This window comes from Malaya genurostris, chromosome 1, assembly GCF_030247185.1.
Source record: "Malaya genurostris strain Urasoe2022 chromosome 1, Malgen_1.1, whole genome shotgun sequence".
NCBI lineage: Eukaryota > Metazoa > Arthropoda > Insecta > Diptera > Culicidae > Malaya > Malaya genurostris.
In genome coordinates this window covers 99,870,235-99,892,058 of record NC_080570.1, presented here as the reverse complement: position 1 = coordinate 99,892,058, position 21,824 = coordinate 99,870,235, and the positions used below count along the sequence as shown (strand labels likewise).

The window sequence follows — 21,824 nt, the reverse complement described above, 5'->3', positions numbered from 1 at the left end:
CACTCATACGAAGCGTTCTGGACTACGGAGCAATAATGCAAGAAAAACGAACAAACAGATACTATCTGTTGTGAACAATCAATGCCTTAGAAAGGTTACCGGTTGCTCACGTACTACACCATTAAATACTCTATTAGCACTGGCGGGTCAGGAACCACTGGACTTACATCACGAGTATACCACTAGCAAAGAAATTGTAAGAAATATCGTGTACGGTACATCTGTTGGTAAACAACTCATCGATCTTGACGACACCGTCAATGAAAGAGACGACCTTTCATACATAGAAAAGGTATACATCAATCATAGAGTGCTGTTTGAGTCAGTCACGCCAATGTGTAAAACGGGGAAAATAGAAACAACAATCCTAGCAAGCTTGGATGAACTACAAGTAGCCAAAAAGGATACTAGTACCATCAGACTGAAACAACTAACTCTGTTCGCTATGCATGGTAAGCATAGAGGAAAAAATCGAGTATTCACCGATGCATCGAAAAATAACGGAGTCTGTGGAATTGGGATATTCGTGGAAGGGACCAACCAAAGAATATCAATCCAATTGAACAACGAGACCAGTATTACACAAGCAGAACTGATAGCGATAGAAGTAGCTCTGGAAATGTTACACTATACTGACTCAAGATGGGTGTTACTTACAGATTCAATGTCAGTCTGTACAATATTAGACAATGCTAAGGAAGAAATAATAATTTCGTTACAAATTGCAAAAATATTGAAGACAGCCAGTGAAAAACATGTTGATATACAGTGGATTCCAAGCCACGTCGGTATTCACGGTAATGAAATCGCAGACAAATTGGCAAAGATGGCAACATCGGCCGGCCATACAAACAGAATGAATAACGATCTATCAATGAAGGATGCTTTCTGGACACTAAAACGTGAAAAACAAATAGCGACGACTGATTGGTACAAAACATACGCGGAAGAAAAAGGCCGAAAATTCTTCAGAATCCAGCAACAGTTCCTAGATAAACCGTGGTTTTATAACAAGAAATTGACGAACACCGAGGTTAGGTTATTGAATCGCCTACAAGCTGGCCATGATTATTCCCGCTACTGGAAATACAAAATGAAAATAGAAGATAAAGCGGACTGTGACATATGCTCAGAACCAGAAACAGGTGAACATCTCATATTGAGCTGTCCAAAGTTTAATACTTTACGCTCCAATTTCCAATTCAACTGTAAATTCAATAATTTCACTGAACTCTTCCGATCTAACAACATGAAGATGTTTAAAGAAGTTTGCGCGTTTAAAAAACAAGCACAGCTGAACCTCTAAAACAGCTCCGGCTGAAAATGACTGCAGGGCATATAGTCTCGGTAACTGGCCCTAAACACATAAGGAACAGATGTCATCTGTCCTGACCAGCCTCCTGCTATGACGTCATGAAACTGTGGCCAGCATCATTCTGCAAAAACCAAAACAATGAAGAAAAATGGCTAACCAAAAACTGGATATTACAAACTATTTGTTTTTTCAGTGCCCTTTAAAGCACTTCCCCGCAAATTATCGAACAGAATATCATCACTACGATAAGGAAATTAAGATTTTACTCGAATTGAAATGCTCGAATGTTTGTTTACCGTACTCTGAGCGCTCTGATTGCCCACCAAATGCCCCAGATGTTGGCTACGCTAGCACTTGCTGGAGCGCCCTATCTTTGCCACCGGGCTGGTCCTGACAGAAAAGAAGAAGAAGAAGAAGAAGAGGGACGCGTTCTTATGCGAACACACTAAATTCGAATCCAATTATTAGTTACTTTTTGTATATAACAATAGAGCTGTGCGCCGCCGCGCCACGCCGCCGCCGCCGATAATTTCGACACGCCGCCAATTTAAGAAAAAGATGATCAGCGCGCCGGTTATCCCATTTTAATCGTGCCGCCGATAATATTACATCAGCCGAAAAAATGATTTTATCAATGTGAAAATGAAAAATCATTGAAAATTACAGTACAGTCACTTTCCTCCTACTTATACTGAAAATCAGTACTACCGATGTCAACCGAAGCCAATGTCATTTGATTCAAAGTCTATTTTCTGTCTTTATTTAAAAGGTTTTGAGCTATTGGCACATTATCGCAACATTATCGCGATATCTGAAAATGAAAAATGGAACCAAGAAAAGGAGGGTTCTTCCGAAAAAAATAAATAATGTTAGGTTTTTTCGGATTAACATTTTTTTTAGAAACCAGTGTAGTGTTGATTTTTCGGGTACTAGAATGTTTAGCGATCGAGTACCATTTATTTTGGATACTTTGTTTGTTATTTCCGGGCATTTGAAAAATGGTATTGAACAAAGTTTCATACTCCATTCTAAATAAACGTTAGTTTTAGCACAATAAATTAAGATCAACGTTACCAACTCAAAGTAAAAACATTTTCTTCTACTTCTAATATGACTTTTCATATGAATTTACCCGTTTTTATAAGAAATCGTTACAAATGTGAAGTAATTAAAATTTGAATTTGTTAATTTGATATTATTTTTGATATCTGAATGAGTTTGAGCGCCAAATCGATTTTATGTTAATTATGTACGTACGAAAAAGATATACTCATTTTTTGAGTTGATAAAACGATTTTTATACATGATAATTATCAACTATGTAAAAAGCGATTTTAAAAATATCTTGCTCATAATAGAAAGAAACCCTTTGTATATGAATGAAATATTTATTTAAACAACTAGCTGACCCGTCGAACTTCGTCTCGCCCAAAAATTATTTGTTCGAATTTATGGTTTTCGGATAGCAGAATTGTCGACTAAGTGGTTAACGTTTCTCTTCATTATTTTTCTAATTAACCTACAATCAACGGAATTCGACACACATTCGCTTCAGCCCAAAACAGAAATATCACCAAAAAATTAATATGAAAATGTGAAATACTTCTGTTAAGCAAAAATTGAACAAAGGTACAGATTATCATCTCATCCTTTGTATCAAAGCACTGAACAGAGATCTCTCTCTAATGGCTTCGACATAAAGGATATAAGGTGCCACGTTTTATCTTCCAGATATGATTCTTGCTTTCGGAAATCGATGAAAAAGCTCACTAACAAGAGTTTTGTATTGACAAACTTAACAATATGTTGAAAAGTTTATTTTCTAGAGTTCTTCATTTGGTAGAAAAGGATATATTTACAATTTCTATTTAGCCAAAGTAACCAAAATTACAAAGTATTCTGAACAGTCCGTTTTTAGGGAATTACTCATACTTGAATTCACCCAACACAACAGAACTAACTTTGAACAGTTCCTTGTAAAGCTTTTAAGTAGCGACAAAGCTTTCTCAGAAATACGTTTAAGTTACCAAAAAGTGCCACGCATACTCTATAGCTCTATTAAAGTGGATATTTTTCAGGTACTGTGGAACTTTTTGTTGCTTGGTGAGACGACGCTTAAATTTTAATTTGATATTGATCTTACAAATTTGAACATTTTTCACAGAATAATGCATAAAAAATGTCAGTCTCAATCCATTATGGTAATCCTCTTGAACATTTATCTAATCAGCAAAATTCAAGGAAAATCTCTTAGTTTGACCTTAGCGCTTCTACAGAATAATCTTTTCATTGATTAATTCCAAAATTTTCAGATTTGGTAAACTTACACTCACAATGACCAATATTATTCATCTGACTCCATTACACACACTGGTGAACGATATCAGAACTTTTTCTCTTGCCTATTTCTAGAACAGTATACATTCCGCCAGTCATTTATTTCGCTTTCGTTTAATTCTAAATTTTACCCAGTTTCCTCCCTAACTGCTGTCAAACCGTTTGTTTAAAGCTAGTTTCGAACCTAGTTTCAACATTGTTGAACTAAACATCGAATCAGTTTCGAGCCTGATTTTTATATAAGGTTTGTTCAGATCCTCGTTGCTAAGTGCGAAACCAACACAGTTTAGTTAAAAAGTGTTTGATGAAACTACCCTGGGTCAGTTTCAGTTTTCTCAAGCGAAAACGATATTAGTAAGCAATAATGTTGATACTCAATTAAGCACGTGGCTCGGAATGACGAATAACTTTAATCTAGTATGCATGCGGAAACTTCACACAAAACAACTCGTTGCGCGCCAAAAGATTCTTTCACCGATCTAGTATTCTTTCCTTCGACGGCCAAGCACTTATGCAACTCGTTGCGCGCCAAACATCAATCGTAGATCTAGGAATCATTGGCGACTTTTTCAACGGAAAATTCCATTCTCCTTACAAAACAACTTTATGGATTTTTCCAACGTTTTCGGCAAATTTTCCAAAATTTTTTGATGTACGAACCCGGCGGGGATAGAAACTAATCAAACAAAAAAGAATCATGTAAATCCATCCATCCGTTCTTACGTGATGTGATTGCAAAGAATGACTTCTGCATTTTTATATATATAGATAGTCAACCATCTCCAAATAATCGCACTTATACTTATCTCAATTTCTCTTCTAATTCGATGCATTTGAAACCATTTACCATCTCTATTCACTACGTTGGCTTTAATGGATCACATAAACATTAGGATCTTTGATTGTAGGTCGACAAAACAATAAGATAGAGAAATTGTCCTGTGTGAATCAATATTAAAATTTTTAATATGTTTATAATTGATTACGCCGAATCGCGCCGCCTCCGCCGCCGATGTTTTCAGGAAATAGCGTCACGCCGATTCGCCGCCGCCGCTAGCCAAAAAGACGTTTCAGCCGCCGATGTTGACAATTTTGATCGGCGCACAGCTCTATATAACAATAGAAAAACTCGACAATGATTTCCAGTGTACGTTGGTTGAATTGTGGTTATTAGCATTGAAGAGACTCCTGTCCAATGAATTGAATCAGCAGGTGAATGGATGTATCTCAGTTTTGTTATCCACTCACTAGACAAGCTACCTGTTTCGTTGGCAGGCAGCCACCAACTAATGTTGAAATTGTAAAATGGCATATGTAGGCATATACTGTTTCTTGCATGACGTAAACTCTCCTTATACCTATCGAAGCAGAATTGAGACTAAATGAAATTTGAGCAACGATCGAAACCGTCGGCCGTGCGAGAGAAATCAATTCGATGACATCTTGATGACATGCTGTGATTGGCTCGTGAATAAGGTCGATTCCAACCAATTTATCAATAGTATACTGGAACGATGTTGTCATATATGTATAAGTTAAATGTTTCCGAATCGATTGTTGTTAATTAATTGATTACATCAATACATCAACAAAAGACTGGGTTATTATCGTTCGAAATCATGACAGAAAAGGTTTCGCGGCTATTTTTGAAACTTTTAATTGACACCGTGCTCCGTATAGTGAAGAGTAAGGCATTCCTAACGCCAATAGAAGTCAACACCATTTTAGGTACAGTGACACATTGCGGAATATCAATCAACGAGACTTATTTCACGAATTTGGTAAGATAACGCTCAAATTGAACGAGTAACGCAACGATTTGCGAATTTTTGTTCAATTTGAATACAAAATACAAATTTCCAACTTATAAATTCAATGATACATATTGACCAGAACAACTTTATTTCGACAGTTTAATATGTATGATCGGTTTTCAGTGGATGTAATATATCGTACTGTGGTTCTATTAATCGTGGCTCTTGATTTAACTCAGATATAGACGAACATAGCGATGTGGAAGAAACAGCGCTTTGCTCTGGCACCAATATTTCATTATAAGCTTCTACTTCTTGTACCATATCAGATGAGCTGTATTTTTGTGCTGTATGTTCACGCCAATCTTCGTTATGGACTTTTTTCATATGCATCTTCCAACATGGTTTCATAGCAAAAGTTCTGTCACATATATCACAAATATATGGACGTACACCAGAATGTTTTCGTTCGTGTGCTCTAAGATAACTCCTAGAATATAATTGAACATAATCACCACAATAATTATCGAAATAATTGACACATACTTCGACGTAAACTTTTTCCCGCAATATTGACATTCCACCTTCATGTCTGAATTATGCAACATTACATGTCGTTTAAATGTCCCGGCACCTTTTATAGAACGGTTACAAATACTGCATTCATAACGAAGAATTTTATCCGAGTGAACTACCATTTTATGTTCCTTGATTCCTCGCAATCCATAGAAAGAGCGAGTACAACCTGTTTCATCGCAAGAATAGGGTCGACGCCCTAAGTGTCTGTTTACATGGCCATCAATCTCACGTTTATGAACTAGTTTTCCGCACGTTTCACAAGTCACGTGATATCTTTTCACAGAGCTGTCCGGTTTAACATAATTCTTCCATGTACGCTTTCCTGTGAAATTTTTCTTCTTTTGATTCAAATCTTCTTTCCTATCGTGGCGTTTAGCGTGTAACTCCATATTGTACTTTAACGCAAATCGTCTTCCACAAATTTTGCACTCATGAGGTGTTAGACCTTGAATGTAAAATGTTTAATATATTGATCCCTACACACTTTTGGAACTACACAGTAATTGATAATTATTTGTTACTTACCTGTATGTGTAACCATATGTGTTTGAAGTTGAGCTTTTCTGCGAAATTTACTTCCACATACTTCACATGTGAATTGAGGACACTCCGTATGAGTTTTGACGTGCCTTCGGAACCACTCAACACCCTTAATATTCCTCCCGCAAATCTCACAAACGTGATACGTTACTTCATGACGCCTAATGTGTGTACGAATATCATTATGTGAGAAATAAGTGCGTCCGCAGCCTTCATAGTCGCATTTGTACGGTCGTACTCCAAGATGTTGGTTACGATGAGACTCCTTTAAATAATATGCGACTGTTTCGCCACAAATGTCACACTCACTAGGGTCCGATTTTCGTACCTTTTTCCGTCGAGGCCCTCGCTTTCCTGGAACTTTAGCATCTAGGTCGTTATCAGATGGTTCATTGTAATTGATTTTGTTCCCACGCCGTTGACGTACCTTAAACTAGTAAAAGTATATAAGAAATCGTCATTGCTGTAAAAATTAAATACCTTGTTATCTGACTTTTTTGTTGTAACTTTTTTAGAATTAATTTTATTTCTGCAACTTTTCCATTCTGGCTATAAAAAAACAAATGTTAAAAATTGTAACAGAACCTATCGAAAACCTACATCGGATTCATTGCTGACATTAGATTCAGTTGACGATTCACTTTTCAGTTCTAAATCATATGTATCTTCTTCAATAACATCGGCTTGGTTTTCAAATACCGATTGAAATTCTTTTGAGGGAACACATTCATTTTCAAGCATATCATTATTGATAGTTGGTTCACATAGAACTATTTCCGGCTTATGCATAAGTTGATCATGATCAACTCTTTCTTCTTCAAAGTCCGTTTGTTTTTCATCCAGCGGCACATGTTGCCGTACTTTTTCTTCTATTGCAAGATCTTTTCGCTCATTTACGTTTTTAGCGAATGGTGGAATTATTAAAGTGCCGCTAATGGTTTTATCCACTTCAGAGCGATGGGTAAGAATAATTTTTTCCGTGCATTTAACAGCTTCCTGTTCATGATTATCCCAAAATGTGTCATATAACAGGAAATCTTTCCGTTCCTGGTGCAACTGATTTGTTTTCTTACATACTGCTTGGAAGTTTTGAATGATATCAATGAGTGATTCGCAAATTGTGCAAATCCTTGCCTGCTTTTCACTGCGATAGATCTGTTTTATACAAACAAAATTAAACATTGTATGTATTACAAACTAGTAATAAAAAAAGTCCCCAATAGATTGTGTATTGGACTTACCTTCACACCCAAAGCACTCATAACCCGTTTCGATATATCCTGATATTTGGTAAACACTTCCACTAGCTGGTAATTCTCACCTGCATGGAAACATAAACGACAACGTGGTCGATTAATTTCTTCCGGCAAAGCCGTGAGAACCTCCATATCTACGGATGGTGTTTGCTTTCAAACTTTTTCAATCCTTCTATTGAAGATAAACATTACAAAGGGTCATATTCATACACGATGTAAAATACACTGGTGGCGTGATAAGACAATTTTGGTTGTGTTGGTAATTTTCTCACGATATTAAGTATGGCGCACCGGGATTCAGGCATGAAACATAAACAAACGACCAGTTCAGATTGGGATTTCACTTCTAAGTTACTCCGGTTGTCGCGCAGCCTGGCGAATCTTTGGCACTAATTGAAAGTCCGGACATTTTTTCTTCAAGGGCTTGCAAGGTAACGTCGAAATATATATTGTACACACATCCGATTCTGTTCATTTCGTTGGAGGAAGGATTTGGCGGATCGCACTGTGGAATCGATTACAGTTATCATGGATAATGGAGTGATTGTGCTGTGGGTGGCATTTTTTGGCTGGTGATGCTCTAAATGATTCCGAATTGGATGAATAAAATGTTGCACTTATTGATAGTTTTATTTGATACAAAATGGAGACCACACGTTGATTGCGCTTAACCGATCGGTTAACCGATAATGAATACATCTTGGTTTTACAGTTCCTAATCGATCAAACAATATCTGCCTGTAGCTCTTCATACTCTTAAGTATGGTTTTATTTGAGTTATTATATTTTTTTCTGACGCAATTTATTGTTTTATTAACACCGCAAGGAAACATCAATCTATCATGAAACAACGAAGATGACAAAATGAAATCATTTTAGACTACCGATGTTCAAATGGAGGTCGAGCGAATCGATCTATTTATTCGTTCGAATTACACTGGAATCCGTCGGTGGAGAATGTTACAAGCCGAAGTTTGAGATTCCGAATGTTTACTGGGTACATCCGATCGAGTCTAGCTACGAGCGAGTTGGTCATACGCTGCTTTGCTTTACGATACAGGCTTCAGTACGCCCGTTAACTCACACATAGAGCGAAAGTTTCACTTCAAGTTTCTATCCGTAGTTCGTAAGTACTTTTTTAATGATGGTCGACATGTTTCTGATCTTGTTATTTTTTTACAGAAGGAAGGTGTTGGTGTGAATAGTCAACTACGCAACGGAAACGGAATCACCCAGAATGATGCACTTCTTACCTGTACAGCAGTCCGTGGTGTAATGATGATATAAGTTGTTCTATGATTTATTGGACCTTGAGCAGTTGTCTCACCACAATGGTCATGGCTTGCTATGCATTGATTATTATATACTAGTTTGTACCCACACATCCACCCTCTTCTATAAAAAAAAAATCAGCTTAATCTATCTGACATATACCGTATTGACATGCTTGACATCACTAGAGCATATTTAGGAGAGTGTTTAGTTCTAGATGCATAATTTGTGAATTGAAAATTAAATCTTGAGATTATAATATAACAGAAAAAAAGAGAACTGTTCGTACAAATAAAATTTCCTTACCAGAGATACGTTTATTTAAATTTCAGTTCTATTATCCATTCCCTATATCAAGCTTCGAATGGCCAAACAAACCCTTAGGCTATTCGCGACACTGTGAAGAATATATGGTCCGATATGACAAGCTGTTGAATAATTTATAATCGTCAAAAATACATCTGGCACCAGTTGATCCCAAAGCTATATTTGAACAGCTGTTTTAAAAAGATTTTATTTAAAGTGTTACTGACCCTTATTACCGTTCCCACTTCCACTTTCACATTCACTTCACTTACACGCCACTTCACTTGATTTTCCCTATTACCAGTATCACGCTCAGTGAAGTAAACACTGTAGTGAAAAAAAATCATTTTTTCCAACAATATTTTGGTGATTTGATGTTCATAATAACAACAAGCTCATCTAAGTAATTACATTTTCCGCTGAAACGACTTCGTGATTAAAACCTACATTCACTTCACTTGGTTTTCGCCGTGTAGTGATATCGGTAATAAGGACCACTGTATCAAAAGTCATCTGAATAGTGGAGTCACCACGTTAGCTTTTGGATTGCGGATCGAATTGTGATTAAATCGAATGCAATAGCTTCGCTTTTGCAGCAATATCTCAGAAAAATTCGTTCGAAAAATGTGCAATACTGCTGGTTGGAAGCGAATGCATCAATTGTCGATTCACCCCTTGAGCCAATGCATCTAACATTGATAGCGGATCACACTCTAACTAATGAGTTTAATATATAAGATGAATAGTGGAGATGTTACGAAGCTCATGAATGGCATTCTAAGCAGTCCATTTTCAAGTATTTATCCACATTTGAAAATTCGCGTGACGCAATCGAACTAACTTCTAAGCAGCTTCTATAATACATCGTTCAGCTTCTATGTAGCAGGAAAATTTACGCAGAACTTGTGCTGTACTTTCAAATTGTCAAAAGATCTACTCGTACGTCTAAAAAACGGGAAGGTTCTGTAGTTCCCGGGTCACTCGGGAAGGTTCTGTAGTTCCCGGGTCACTCGGGAAGGTTCTGTAGTTCCCGGGTCACTCGGGAACGTTCTGTAGTTCCCGGGTCAACAAATAACTACGTGTTTTCCTAAGTTGCAAGAAATATTACACGGATTTCTTTTTTTAAATATAAGTTCTCTTCGGTGTGTAATTTATAGTAGCAAGAATGTGAATATTCTTAGTAAATATGCAATTTTTGGTTGCTTGGATTCATACTAGAGACGTAGGTATTTTCCCAGTGAATTTACTCTAAACTATTTATTGAATTGGTACAGAAAAATCAACGATTCATGAAGTATATATCTATTTTGTAACATCCTTGTCAAAATTAGTTCTCGTAACCGAAATCGACGTGCACGACGTTGCTAAACGCACCATATCCTTATCGTACTTCTTCTTCTTTTCTTTTTGTTTGGTTGAAAACTCACACCACCGAGCTATTACAGCTCGAAAAATTATTCTTTCCTTCTCGCGAATTACTCGAACTTCGAACGCATTGTCCGCAAACCAAAGTGCTGACACATTGAGAATTCCATCGAATGTTCTTTATCGAACTGATTACCGTTTTACATCTAAACTGCTCATTCTTTCAATCAATCGGACATATTTCCCATTTTCATGATGTTTTCAATGTTTTGATACTACAGCAAACACAATTCATTATGTCACTATCAAAGCTAATGAAATGAATGTGCGCGATCTGACGATCCGCTCAGTAATGCGCGATTTATCAAATCCGCTATTCTGCATTGCGCGGCCATGTTACCCGCTTCTTTTGTGCGCGACGTTTCCGGTCCGCTTATATATTTTTCTATTTAAATGCACGACCTTCTTGGTCCGCTCTGTAATGCGCGATTTTATTGATCCGCTTTTCCAAAGATAGATAAATTTTTTTTGATCCTTTATTGCGCGACTTTCGTTGTCCGCTCATAATGCGCGACCATAATGATCCGCCTTTTTCAATTTTGACTATTACGCAATCTCTTAGGTCAGTTCTTTTTGTTTCCTGGGTGATTCCTTTCCGAATACAAAAATCATTATTATATCACTGGCGGTTCTTACTATTTGCTGCAATAAATATTGCAGCACCTGGCAAAGGATCGCCATTGTGAATAGTCAACTACGCAACGGAAACGGAATCACCCAGAATGATGCACTTCTTACCTGTACAGCAGTCCGTGGTGTAATGATGATATAAGTTGTTCTATGATTTATTGGACCTTGAGCAGTTGTCTCACCACAATGGTCATGGCTTGCTATGCATTGATTATTATATACTAGTTTGTACCCACACAGTTGGGACCACTAAGTTTGGCTAGATCAATGCCATTTGCTTCTGCCAAATCCGTTTCGGAAAATTTGAGCTAAAATCAGTGTACTCATTACGTGTGATGATTAAAAATATTGAACTTACCATGCTTTTCTAAGACCCGACGTTGAAAACCACAAAATTTAAGCTGCATTTCGCTCGACTGATAATCTTTGGTCCCGAAATGTGCAGAACATACGCGCCAGTTCTTTACACTATTGTACTCCACTCCGCAAAAAATATACCAGTTTTTTTTCAATAACTGGGTTCTTCCATGCTCGATGGTATGGAATAGACAGATCATTTCCTCTAATTCGACGATTGAAACATCCCGGAACAAAACACCGCATTTTACTGTTAATATTTTCGCAAACAGAATCAACTCTAAATATTTTCATAAAAGCAACTCCCGGAACGTCATTTGTTTATGTTTTTCTTCTTCACGTCTCTCTGTTATTCCAAAATAAAATGACAACCGCACTAACACATAGAAAAACGTGAACACCATGTATTTTACATCGTGGTGTGAATCAGAATGACGGTGACGGACGTTGACGCTCCGGTGACGGTGACGGAAAAAGCCGGATCGTGTGAATCGTACTTAACTCTGCCGGAGAGGCCAGGTTCACAGATTAATGTGTGTTTTACAGATTTTCGATATTTTGCCCAGATTATAACACACAGACTGGTAATAAGCTCCGTAAAGTCTTGAATTTGCTACGGAAAACACAGAGAAAATGTATTTCTATCAGACGTTTTAAAATAGCGAGATTTTTTTTTGTTGCTCACCACAATGATTCCGATCAGCAATTTAACATCAAGAGTGCACATACTGATTCTCGATTAATTAAATTTTTTTTAAAATGACCTGGCATCTTTGTATACAATGATGTCAAAATTAAATCAAAATATAAAATATTCTCGCGCCAACCAGCAAAGTGAAAGCGTCGGTGTTAACGATCTGAAGAAGTTTTCGCGAAGTTCACGTATGCTGTGCGAGTGAGAAATATATGCGAAAGGCTAAAAATAGTTCGAAAATTCATCTATTTAACCGCGAAAAATAAAAGCGAAGGATCCGTATAAAAATCTATACATAAAGTATATTAACGGATAAACAGTGTAAAAGTTTACACAAAACAAAATGAGCGGGAAATCACAAATACAAACAAGGAAACAATACAGGATGGGTCCCAAAATCAAACAGAACTTAGGATCAAATAGCGACAAGGGAAAAAAAGCTGAGCCACCTCGACAGATTGAGTGGAACACAGGAGACGTGGCATTCTTAGAGCCGGTAGACTTCGGGAAACCCATACCGAAACATCCAGTTGACGTTGGAAAAATTCTAAGCGGAAAAGGAGTGAAAAACTTCACCGACATTCAAGGTATAGGGAAATTTCGATTCAAGATTACATTCCCATCAGAGAAGGAAGCGTTAAAAATCAATGAAACCGATCTCACCGAGCATAATTTGAAAAATTATGTACCGTGGATATGGAAGCAAACAACGGGACTAGTAAAGGGAGTGCCATTAGAATATACAGAGGAAGAACTGATGAACGAGGTAAATAGCGATGTAGAAATCATTAAGGTTGAAAGAATGATGAAACGAAATAAGCATAATTTGTTAGAGGAAACTTGGAACATAAAAATCACATTCAAAGGAAAAACATTCCCACAAAAAGTAGAGCTATACGGATGCCGATTTCAAGTAGAACTGTACATATTTCCAGTTCGACAGTGCACTAACTGCTGGGGATATGGTCATAAACAGATAAAATGCAGAAGACAAAAAAAATGCAAGAAATGTGGAGCAATACACGACGAAGGAAATTGCGAAGAAGTCAAATGTATAAACTGCAAAGGTAACCACGATGCGACAGAAAGAACTTGCCCAGAGAGGAAAAAACAAGAAGAATTGTCCACTGTAATGCTGAAAGAAAAAATAACTTACGAAGAAGCCAAACAACTTGTTCATACGCGAAATAGCTTTGACGAGCTTACAGATCTTGAGGAATTCCCAGAATTAGAACAGCAAAACAATCATGATAGACCTCAGGTAACACAATGCAACATAAACTGGAAACGTAAACAAACACAACCAAAACCAGAAAAAAAGACAAAAGGTTTGACATATAAAAAACAAGACAAAGCAGGTGAATATAAAAATCATTACAATCCATACAGAACGAGCGAAATGGATAGAATGCTAAAAAGTTTTGAAACATGTTGGCAAAATCTAAAAATAATAGCAAAACTGATGAAACTACAGGCTGGGATTAATTATGAAATAAACAAGGAAGGATCAGAAATTATATATGAGCACCTGATAATCAAAATTAGCACTACTCTTATGGAAATAATAAACGAGTTCAATGACCCCCAGGAACAAACAATAGATATTCACAATAATGAAGAAGAACAAGAAGAGCTAGAATCTAATCATGAGTGAAAACATCCGTATACTACAACATAACATACAATCCTTTAGACCAGTAGAAACGAGAGAAGAACTTACATTGTTCCTAAAAAAAGAAAATATAACAATAGCAAGCATTCAAGAAATTTGGATAAAACCCACAGAGCAGTACAAAATCAAAGGCTACAAGATGGCTAGCAAATGTAGAGACGAAGGTTTCGGAGGCGTGGCTTTACTTATCCGCGAAGATATATACTTTGAAATAGTCAAAATACCAAACCTATCCCCATTAGAAATGGTGGCGATACGCACACGAAACCTATCCAATAATTTCACGATAATCTCAATATATGTTCCGCCTGATCAGCCCTTAGCAAAAACAGCAGCTGAAAAACTTGAACTCCTGTTTGATCACTTTGAAACTATGGAAGGAGAAATACTATTGACAGGAGACTTAAACGCAAGGCACCCAATATGGGACGAATTGGCCAGGCCATGCATCAAAGCGAGAAGCATAGCACATAAGCTAGATAACTCAAAAATGATACTACTAAATGACGGTCAAACAACCACCACACCAAGAATGAATTGTTCCCCCACTGCCATTGATCTATCACTGGCCACACGAGAAATAGCAAAAATTTCAACGTGGAACGTAATGCAAGAAGAGTTTGGTAGCACACATCTATGTATCCTGATAGAAATTCAGGTAAGAGCACCGGTAGTCGTAGGTAAAATCACGAAAGTGAACGTAGAAAAAGCAATCTCCAAAATCAACGAAATACAACCGCAATATATATACAATCCCGTTGAGATGCAAGAGATTTTCGAGGAGAAAATCCAGGAAGCATCATATACACTGATAAACAAGCGTGCAAACTATCTGAAACGTTGGTGGAACGACGAAATCCAACAAGCGTATGACGAAAAACGGAAAATGTTAAGGTCACACAACCGGCAGAAAAACCTACACACTCAAATTGCTCTACAAAGGGCAAGAGCTATATTCAAAAGCAAACTGAGGAAGGAAAAACGTAAACACGACCGAGAGATCAAGGAAAAAATAAATGAAACAACGCCAACGAGACAAATTTGGAACATTATTAGAGGACTCGATACAGCCCTTACAGGAAAAAATAAAAAAAACTGAACACTTTCCACCCCACGAGTTTGCCGAAAAATTCATGAAGAAATCGTACAGCAAGATCAACTCAGAGATAATCTTGCCAGCGAATTCCATTCAAGAAGAAAATGATGAAATCTCAACTCCACTAAAATACGAAGAGTTCATAAAAGTCATACGCAAGAAAAAAGATCATTCGGCTCCAGGTCCAGATAACATATCGTTCAGAATACTTAAAGGACTAAAATTAAATATATTGAGCGAAATCTGCTGCCAATTAAACGATGTATGGTTAACGAAGAGTATACCCGAGAAATGGAGAGCAAGCAAATTGATACTCATACCAAAACCGAACAGAGACCCAATGGACATAACAAGCAAAAGAGGTATAGCACTCATGAATGTATTCATAAAAATCATCAACACAATCATCAAAGATCGTCTATACAACTTAGCAGAAGAAAAACATCTCTTTGCGAAACAATCTTTCGGCTTCAGAAAGAACCACTCAGCGGTCAGCTGTGTAAATCATCTGATAAATTCGATCAAAGAAGCCAAAGCCGCGAAAAAAAACCCGATCGTCATATTTCTGGACGTTGAGCGAGCATTCGACACAGTAGATTGTCAAAAGCTTCTGACAACACTGCAATCAAAAACATTCCGCGGGACATAATAGAATGGCTCTACGAATACCTAAAAAAAAGGAAAGTTACGCTAAACACTACGATAGGTGAAATATCAAAACAGGTAAATATCGGACTGCCGCAGGGGTGTCCGCTCTCTCCGCTGTTGTTTAATCTATACACGACCGAGTTACATATAATAGAAGAAAATGGTGTAGTTCTAATGCAGTTTGCTGACGACCTGGCTCTGATAGTAACCGCAGACGGGATTGATGTTACAGGAGAGGCCAACAGGTGCTTGGAAAAACTCAGGCAGAAATTGCAGGACCTAAATCTATCGGTAAATCCCTCTAAATGTGTGGCTATCAATTTTAGCCAAATTGAAGACGCAAAAATTCGTCTGCGAATACAAAACGAAGAGATACAATTACAAAACACCCACAAACACTTGGGATTTGTCATAGATCGAGGATTATCATATAGAAAACATATAGAAGAAATAACTAACAAAAGTAAAAGTGGACTAAATCTGCTGAAAATGCTTTCCAACAGAAAAAGTCCAGCAAGCCCAGAAACACTGCTGAAAATTGGCAATGCAATAATCCGCTCCAAACTCGAATACGGTGCAGTAATTTACGGATCAACTGCCAAATCAAACACGAAAAAACTTGAAACCACCCAAAACGCGTATATTAGAATATCTATGAGATACTTGAAGTCAACACCAGTGAATGTTATGCTGGCGGACAGCGGACTAATGCCAATGGAAAGCAGAGTAGAATGGCTAGCTCTGAAAGAAACGATCAAAAACAAACACGGATCAAACCCTAACAGAAAATTCATCGACGGTGTAATGGAAGGTAAAAAAAGCCATGGTACATATATGTTGAATTTGGCGGAAAAACATATAGATGTACTTTACCAGATGAGAAGCTACACAGACCAAATGATGGAAGAACCCAAACTACTTAAGGACACTAGAATCAAGGTAACATCGAATCTTTCAATTAACGAAAAGAAAGAAAACGTTTCAGGCGAAATATGGAAAGCAACAGCAACACAAGAAATCGCCACCAACTACCGATGGCACAAAAAATTATACACCGATGCATCGCGAAAAAACAACGGAGTGGCCATCGCAGCATGGGACCCACAAGACAGATCCAGCAAAACCAGTAAAATAAATCCCAACGTGAGCATCACAAACGCAGAACTCATGGCAATAAGAGACGCAATCAATATTTGCATCGACAAAACATATGATAAAGCAGTTATTATTACGGATTCTAAGAGCGCCTGCAAAATGATTGAAAACCGGAACATAATTACCAATAACCATATAGTGCTTGAAATTTTCCAAGCAATATACAAAGCTCAACAAATGAATATAGACATATGCATCCAATGGGTCCCCAGCCACGTAGGCATAGGAGGAAACGTCGAAGCGGACTCACTTGCAGTTCAAAGTACAACAGATCCACAAAATAACTTCGAAACCCTAACATTAGGGGACACTATAAAATTAGCAAAAGAGGAAATCTGGTCAAATTGGATTTCAGAATACCAAAACATCTCCGGCTACAAGGGAATAAAACACTTCGAATTTTCAAAACATCCATGCCGAAAAGTTTGGTATATCGAAAAAGGAATAAATCAACTAACAACCGACGAAAAAATTACCTTAAATCGAATCAGGTCTAATCATTGCAATACAAAAGATCGAAAATTTAAATGGGGATGGGAATCAGATGATCTATGCGATATGTGTGAAGAGGTGGAAAACATCGAGCATATACTATACGATTGCGCGAAATGGATGATAACCAGATCCTACTACAAAGTACTGGAAAATAAAAAACCTTTAAATGCCATACTAACAGACAACAATGAAAAAGAACTTAAACAAATAACACAATTCCTACAAGAAGCCAGAATAACTTTCTAAAGAAGCCAACACAACATCGAAAAATTCACAAAACACAATAACACGAAGGCCGGCGAGATGGACCAAACGTGGTCTTAGCCGAGAAAAGCTGTAAACAAAAAAAAAAAAAATATAAAATATCATTTAATGACTTTATAGAATCTTGATTATAAAATATCGCAGTTTTGTATTGACATAAACTTATATTCATACCTTAGTTCTTGTGTGCATGTATGCATCAAATCGTTTTTTACGGAGAAAATTGATTTTAAATTTATTTTTTTTAGAATAACCAGTTTAATTATACTTATCCAGAGAATGTCTCGAGAAATTATCACACTTCAGTTAGGAAATTATGCAAACTATGTTGGGACTCATTGGTGGAATATTCAAGAAGCATCATTTTCTTACGACTCAGAAACCGAAGAAACTGAAGTTGATCATGATGTTCTATATCGTGAAGGACAAACTAATAACCGTCAAACTACGTTTACCCCAAGAATGCTGTTACTTGACCTGAAAGGAACATTGAAGTTTATGCAAGAAGATGGGCAGTTGTATAATGATTATAGTAGTGAAAACAGCAAGGAGGATATCGTTAATGAAGTCTTGTGGGATCCCAATAAGGTAACAGTTGTCAAAGAAGAACATGTTGAAAGAAATGCATATCAACATGATTTGGAACAACCAAATAATTCTGTTATCGAACAGGAGAAGGACTACGATTTTGTTAATTCTGTTGAAGATTGGATTGATTTCTCTTACGCAAGATACCATCCCAGAAGTATTAATATTGTAAATGAATACATCCATTCCAAGGAAGAACACCGATTTGATACCATTACCAGTGGGATGGAACTTTGGAGAAAGTGTGATGTTCAGGAACAATTTACTGATAAAATACGTCAGTATGTAGAGGAATGTGATCAATGCCAAGGTTTTCAACTTTTGTTCGACTGTGTTGACGGTTTTACCGGTGTAGCTATCAAAACTCTAGAGTATATTCAAGATGAATACGGCAAAGCAAGTTTGGTATTTCCCGTATTTCCTCCGAAACAGTTGAACTACAAAAACGCTGACGAAACGATGAGTACCTCCATTAGAGTTATTAATATAGCGCTAGCTTTTTCTGAATTGATTGAACGTTGTTCACTTTTTATTCCGCTTTCGACTATGGAACAATGCTGGAGAGATACAGCGAAACCGTGTATTTTTCCAAATATTTCTTATGATGAGACAAACTTCTATCACACTTCTGCCTTATTGGCCACATTTCTTGATACTGCCTCCTTACGATATCGACTGAAAAATCATTCCAGTGAAAATTACTTAGCTAGTTTATGCAGTGAGCTCTCTCCTTATGGCCGAAAAATGGCTGCGGCAGGACTATCGTTACCATTTCCAATGAGAAGTTCTGAAGATCTTATTGACTTTTTGGATAAAAGTGAGCGATTATTCTATAGGCAGCTAACACCAAATGCCACGATTGGCTCTAAGTATGTAGTGCAATCTGTCACTGTTCGTGGAATTTCTAAAGCCCGTTTGAAAAGACCTCCAATGTCAAAATCTGCCCAACGACAACAACGAATGGCTGCATATAGGTGTGATACAGTGAGTGAAATGCTTCAATATTATTACCAGTGTCAATTTCACGCCAGTATGAGCCACGTAACAGCATGTCAAACACCAATGAAACTTAAGACCCCATTTCCGTTTGAATTGTTTGCTTCATGTATTGGGCCAGATGGATATCTAAACGATTTTAACCGTGGTTTAAATCAGAGTAAGTTGGTTCGTGGTACCTTGAATTTTTTTAACGGCCCTTTTATTTGCTAGAAGTCACGTCGACACCGGTTCAATCTCTAATACAATCGTCTGGCGAATTATTCTCCGCATTGGACAGCCTATACAAAGAAGTCAGCCGCATCAAAATAGCGAAAATTCCACGTTTTGGTGAAGATGGTTTAGAATCCGAAAATTATAAAGAAAGTTTAGAACGTTTAATTGAACTTAAAGAGCGATATTATGATAATTATGAGATTTGAAACTAATTTTATTTTTCATTATAGTGCTACATAAGCGCAGCGTAGTCTGTGTTAGATATCCTTAATCTATTTTTTCGATAGAATATGCAACTGGGAATTGATTTTCGAAGTTTTTCCACTTGAAGTTCGGAAAACATTGTTTTGTCTAAAAATGCTTTACGGAGTTCCAGCGATTTTAAACAAGGGAATCCTTTTGAAATTACTTCCTCTAGTTGGAGATTATTGACAGGAGGTATAACATCAGTAGGTTTCAACTGCAACGGTGATAAATTTATTTCACAAAATCTAAAACATGTTTCTGTAAACTCGTACCGAATCTGCATCCAATATTACTTTTTTAATCGTTGTACATGCCATGATGCTTTTATTGGCATTAATTCCGATACATTTTAGTCTCAATTCAACAAGTTTATCTAGTTTGCTGAGCCAATTAAAAATGGAAGTATCTAGTATTGCCTGAAAAAAATAAATGTTAAATTGTTTGTTTTTAAACAAGTTTACTTACCCAATCTACAACTGATAGTTGCCTGAGATTGATTAAATTTTTGCACACTGCCTGTACGACACCATTTTGATTGAAGTTATTAATTCCAAAGCGGAAGCGATCCAACAGCTCTAGCACAAATAATCGAGGCCTTCGTTTGTGAAGATTTTCAAAAAAAGCATCTGGATTGTCAAATCGTACTGATAGGCAGGTTAGTTGCTCTAAAGTTGTGAAGTATCCTGACATAATAATCATAGTCGAATCAACAGTCATCTTTTGCAGTATCAACTGCTTCAAGCAAGTAAGTTGAGATAGAATGGCGAATATTTCTGTAGGAACTTGGTTTGCATCTAGACTGATGATTCTCATCTGAGTACAATGTTTTGCTATGACTTGAAGAGTTTCACGACAGATAAAATTATCAAATAAACTTATCTCAGTTAAAAAAGAGCAACTTTGAATGAAACGAATAACATGTTTTCTTGCCGGTAGATTGTTGATGGGAAATAGAACTCGCAGTTTGTGCAAAAGTGGGAAACTATGTAGGCAAAATTTTAATTGATCACGTTCTATGAAACGCGCGTCAATACTGAGATGTAAAATTTGTTTCATAAAGTGATCTATTACACTAGGAAACCCTGTTTGACCATCTTCTAGTGGAAAACCGATATTTTTTAAATTAGGTGCTATGTTAGGCCAATCAATCCAATCTTTCTCCAATCCATGCGTATAAAAACTAATTGTTTCCAATTTTAATAATAAAGGAATTTTTACATTCTCCACGACTTCGTCAGTTATCTCCAGTTTTGTTTTGATGAGAAGATACTTTACGTTAAACAATTTGTTCATGAGCTGTATAAAATAATCTGGAGAAATTTCCGTTCGTAAAATACGAGCATCGACGTCTTGTTCAATTGTAATATGCTCTAAGCTACTCTGAAATTTATCCAATATCTTAAGTAAGTATTTTTCAACATCCTCCGAAAATTTCAGTACAATATTTTTATAGCCACGACAGCTTTTTTCCAGAACACTCCAGTAATCCCTGGCACTATGTTTGGAACAATTAATTTCCAACGAAATATCTGTTAGTGCAATACGAGAAAAGGCAAATTTTTCCCACCGTTTACTGACAAGAGCCGCAACTTTTCTGTCTTCAATATTTAGATACGCTATGATTTTCTCGAATATCTAAACGAATATCTTTCAGAAAACGATTGAATTACTCCAGTTATTTACCATTTACCTCGTTTGGTATACATTCTATTGACAAGCGATGCATTTTTCCAATTAACCAAGTGTAAAAAATGCTACTTATACTACTCGGCCAATTCTTAGCTATGGTAATTGTGCGCATGAACATTTATCACTACCGAAGTTTACGCATGCGTTTACGGTGATGTAACCAAATACATATAATAATACCCCTAGGTCCTATATAAACGGACCGTCAATGTTTGGTTCAGCGAATGAACAAGTTAGCCTGGCCTGTTATTCTATTCGTCTTTGACAAGTTAAAATAACTGAAAATGTGACTAA

The 21,824-nt window shown here is 36.8% G+C and overlaps 3 protein-coding genes and 1 long non-coding RNA gene across 6 annotated transcripts; 2 read left to right on the top strand and 2 right to left on the bottom strand.

The window, feature by feature from the left end:
* Positions 1-4,364: 4,364 nt before the first annotated feature.
* On the top strand, positions 4,365-9,375 carry LOC131425224 (uncharacterized). 3 transcript variants are annotated; one of them, XR_009228950.1, is made up of 3 exons: positions 4,365-5,433; positions 8,661-8,907; positions 8,964-9,374. It is a non-coding gene; the product is annotated as an uncharacterized LOC131425224 (long non-coding RNA). The 3 variants fall into 3 exon arrangements; XR_009228949.1 differs by lacking the exon at positions 4,365-5,433 and adding an exon at positions 8,093-8,212; XR_009228948.1 differs by lacking the exon at positions 4,365-5,433 and adding an exon at positions 8,224-8,541 and having other exon boundaries at positions 8,608-8,907; positions 8,964-9,375.
* LOC131425222 (zinc finger protein 26-like) lies at positions 5,427-8,064 on the bottom strand. The gene is made up of 6 exons (XM_058586927.1): positions 7,767-8,064; positions 7,126-7,680; positions 7,006-7,074; positions 6,511-6,958; positions 5,953-6,430; positions 5,427-5,896 (listed from the first exon to the last, which is right to left on the bottom strand). The coding sequence occupies exons 1-6, from the start codon at positions 7,911-7,913 to the stop codon at positions 5,566-5,568; spliced, it is 2,028 nt and encodes a 675-aa protein (XP_058442910.1). The 5' UTR covers positions 7,914-8,064; the 3' UTR covers positions 5,427-5,565.
* Positions 9,376-17,890: 8,515 nt separating the features above from the next.
* Positions 17,891-19,807, top strand: LOC131425220 (protein misato). Its single transcript, XM_058586925.1, has 3 exons — positions 17,891-17,987; positions 18,044-19,539; positions 19,593-19,807. Exons 2-3 carry the CDS (start codon positions 18,075-18,077, stop codon positions 19,799-19,801), a joined length of 1,674 nt encoding a protein of 557 aa, XP_058442908.1. The 5' UTR covers positions 17,891-17,987; positions 18,044-18,074; the 3' UTR covers positions 19,802-19,807.
* LOC131425221 (uncharacterized) lies at positions 19,802-21,824 on the bottom strand. The gene is made up of 4 exons (XM_058586926.1): positions 21,532-21,824; positions 20,307-21,476; positions 20,114-20,257; positions 19,802-20,055 (listed from the first exon to the last, which is right to left on the bottom strand). Exons 1-4 carry the CDS (start codon positions 21,646-21,648, stop codon positions 19,828-19,830), a joined length of 1,659 nt encoding a protein of 552 aa, XP_058442909.1. The 5' UTR covers positions 21,649-21,824; the 3' UTR covers positions 19,802-19,827.

Coding starts and splice junctions, on each gene's coding strand:
- LOC131425222 (XM_058586927.1), bottom strand. CDS start 7,913: ATGGAGGTTCTCACGGCTTTGCCGGAAGAAATTAATCGACCACGTTGT. Junction 7,681..7,766: donor TGAGTGCTTTGGGTGTGAAG/GTAAGTCCAATA, acceptor TGTATAAAACAG/ATCTATCGCAGTGAAAAGCA. Junction 6,431..6,510: donor ACATATGGTTACACATACAG/GTAAGTAACAAA, acceptor TTTACATTCAAG/GTCTAACACCTCATGAGTGC.
- LOC131425220 (XM_058586925.1), top strand. CDS start 18,075: ATGTCTCGAGAAATTATCACACTTCAGTTAGGAAATTATGCAAACTAT. Junction 19,540..19,592: donor TAACCGTGGTTTAAATCAGA/GTAAGTTGGTTC, acceptor TTTATTTGCTAG/AAGTCACGTCGACACCGGTT.
- LOC131425221 (XM_058586926.1), bottom strand. CDS start 21,648: ATGTTCATGCGCACAATTACCATAGCTAAGAATTGGCCGAGTAGTATA. Junction 21,477..21,531: donor TAGAATGTATACCAAACGAG/GTAAATGGTAAA, acceptor ATATTCGTTTAG/ATATTCGAGAAAATCATAGC. Junction 20,056..20,113: donor TAATATTGGATGCAGATTCG/GTACGAGTTTAC, acceptor TCACCGTTGCAG/TTGAAACCTACTGATGTTAT.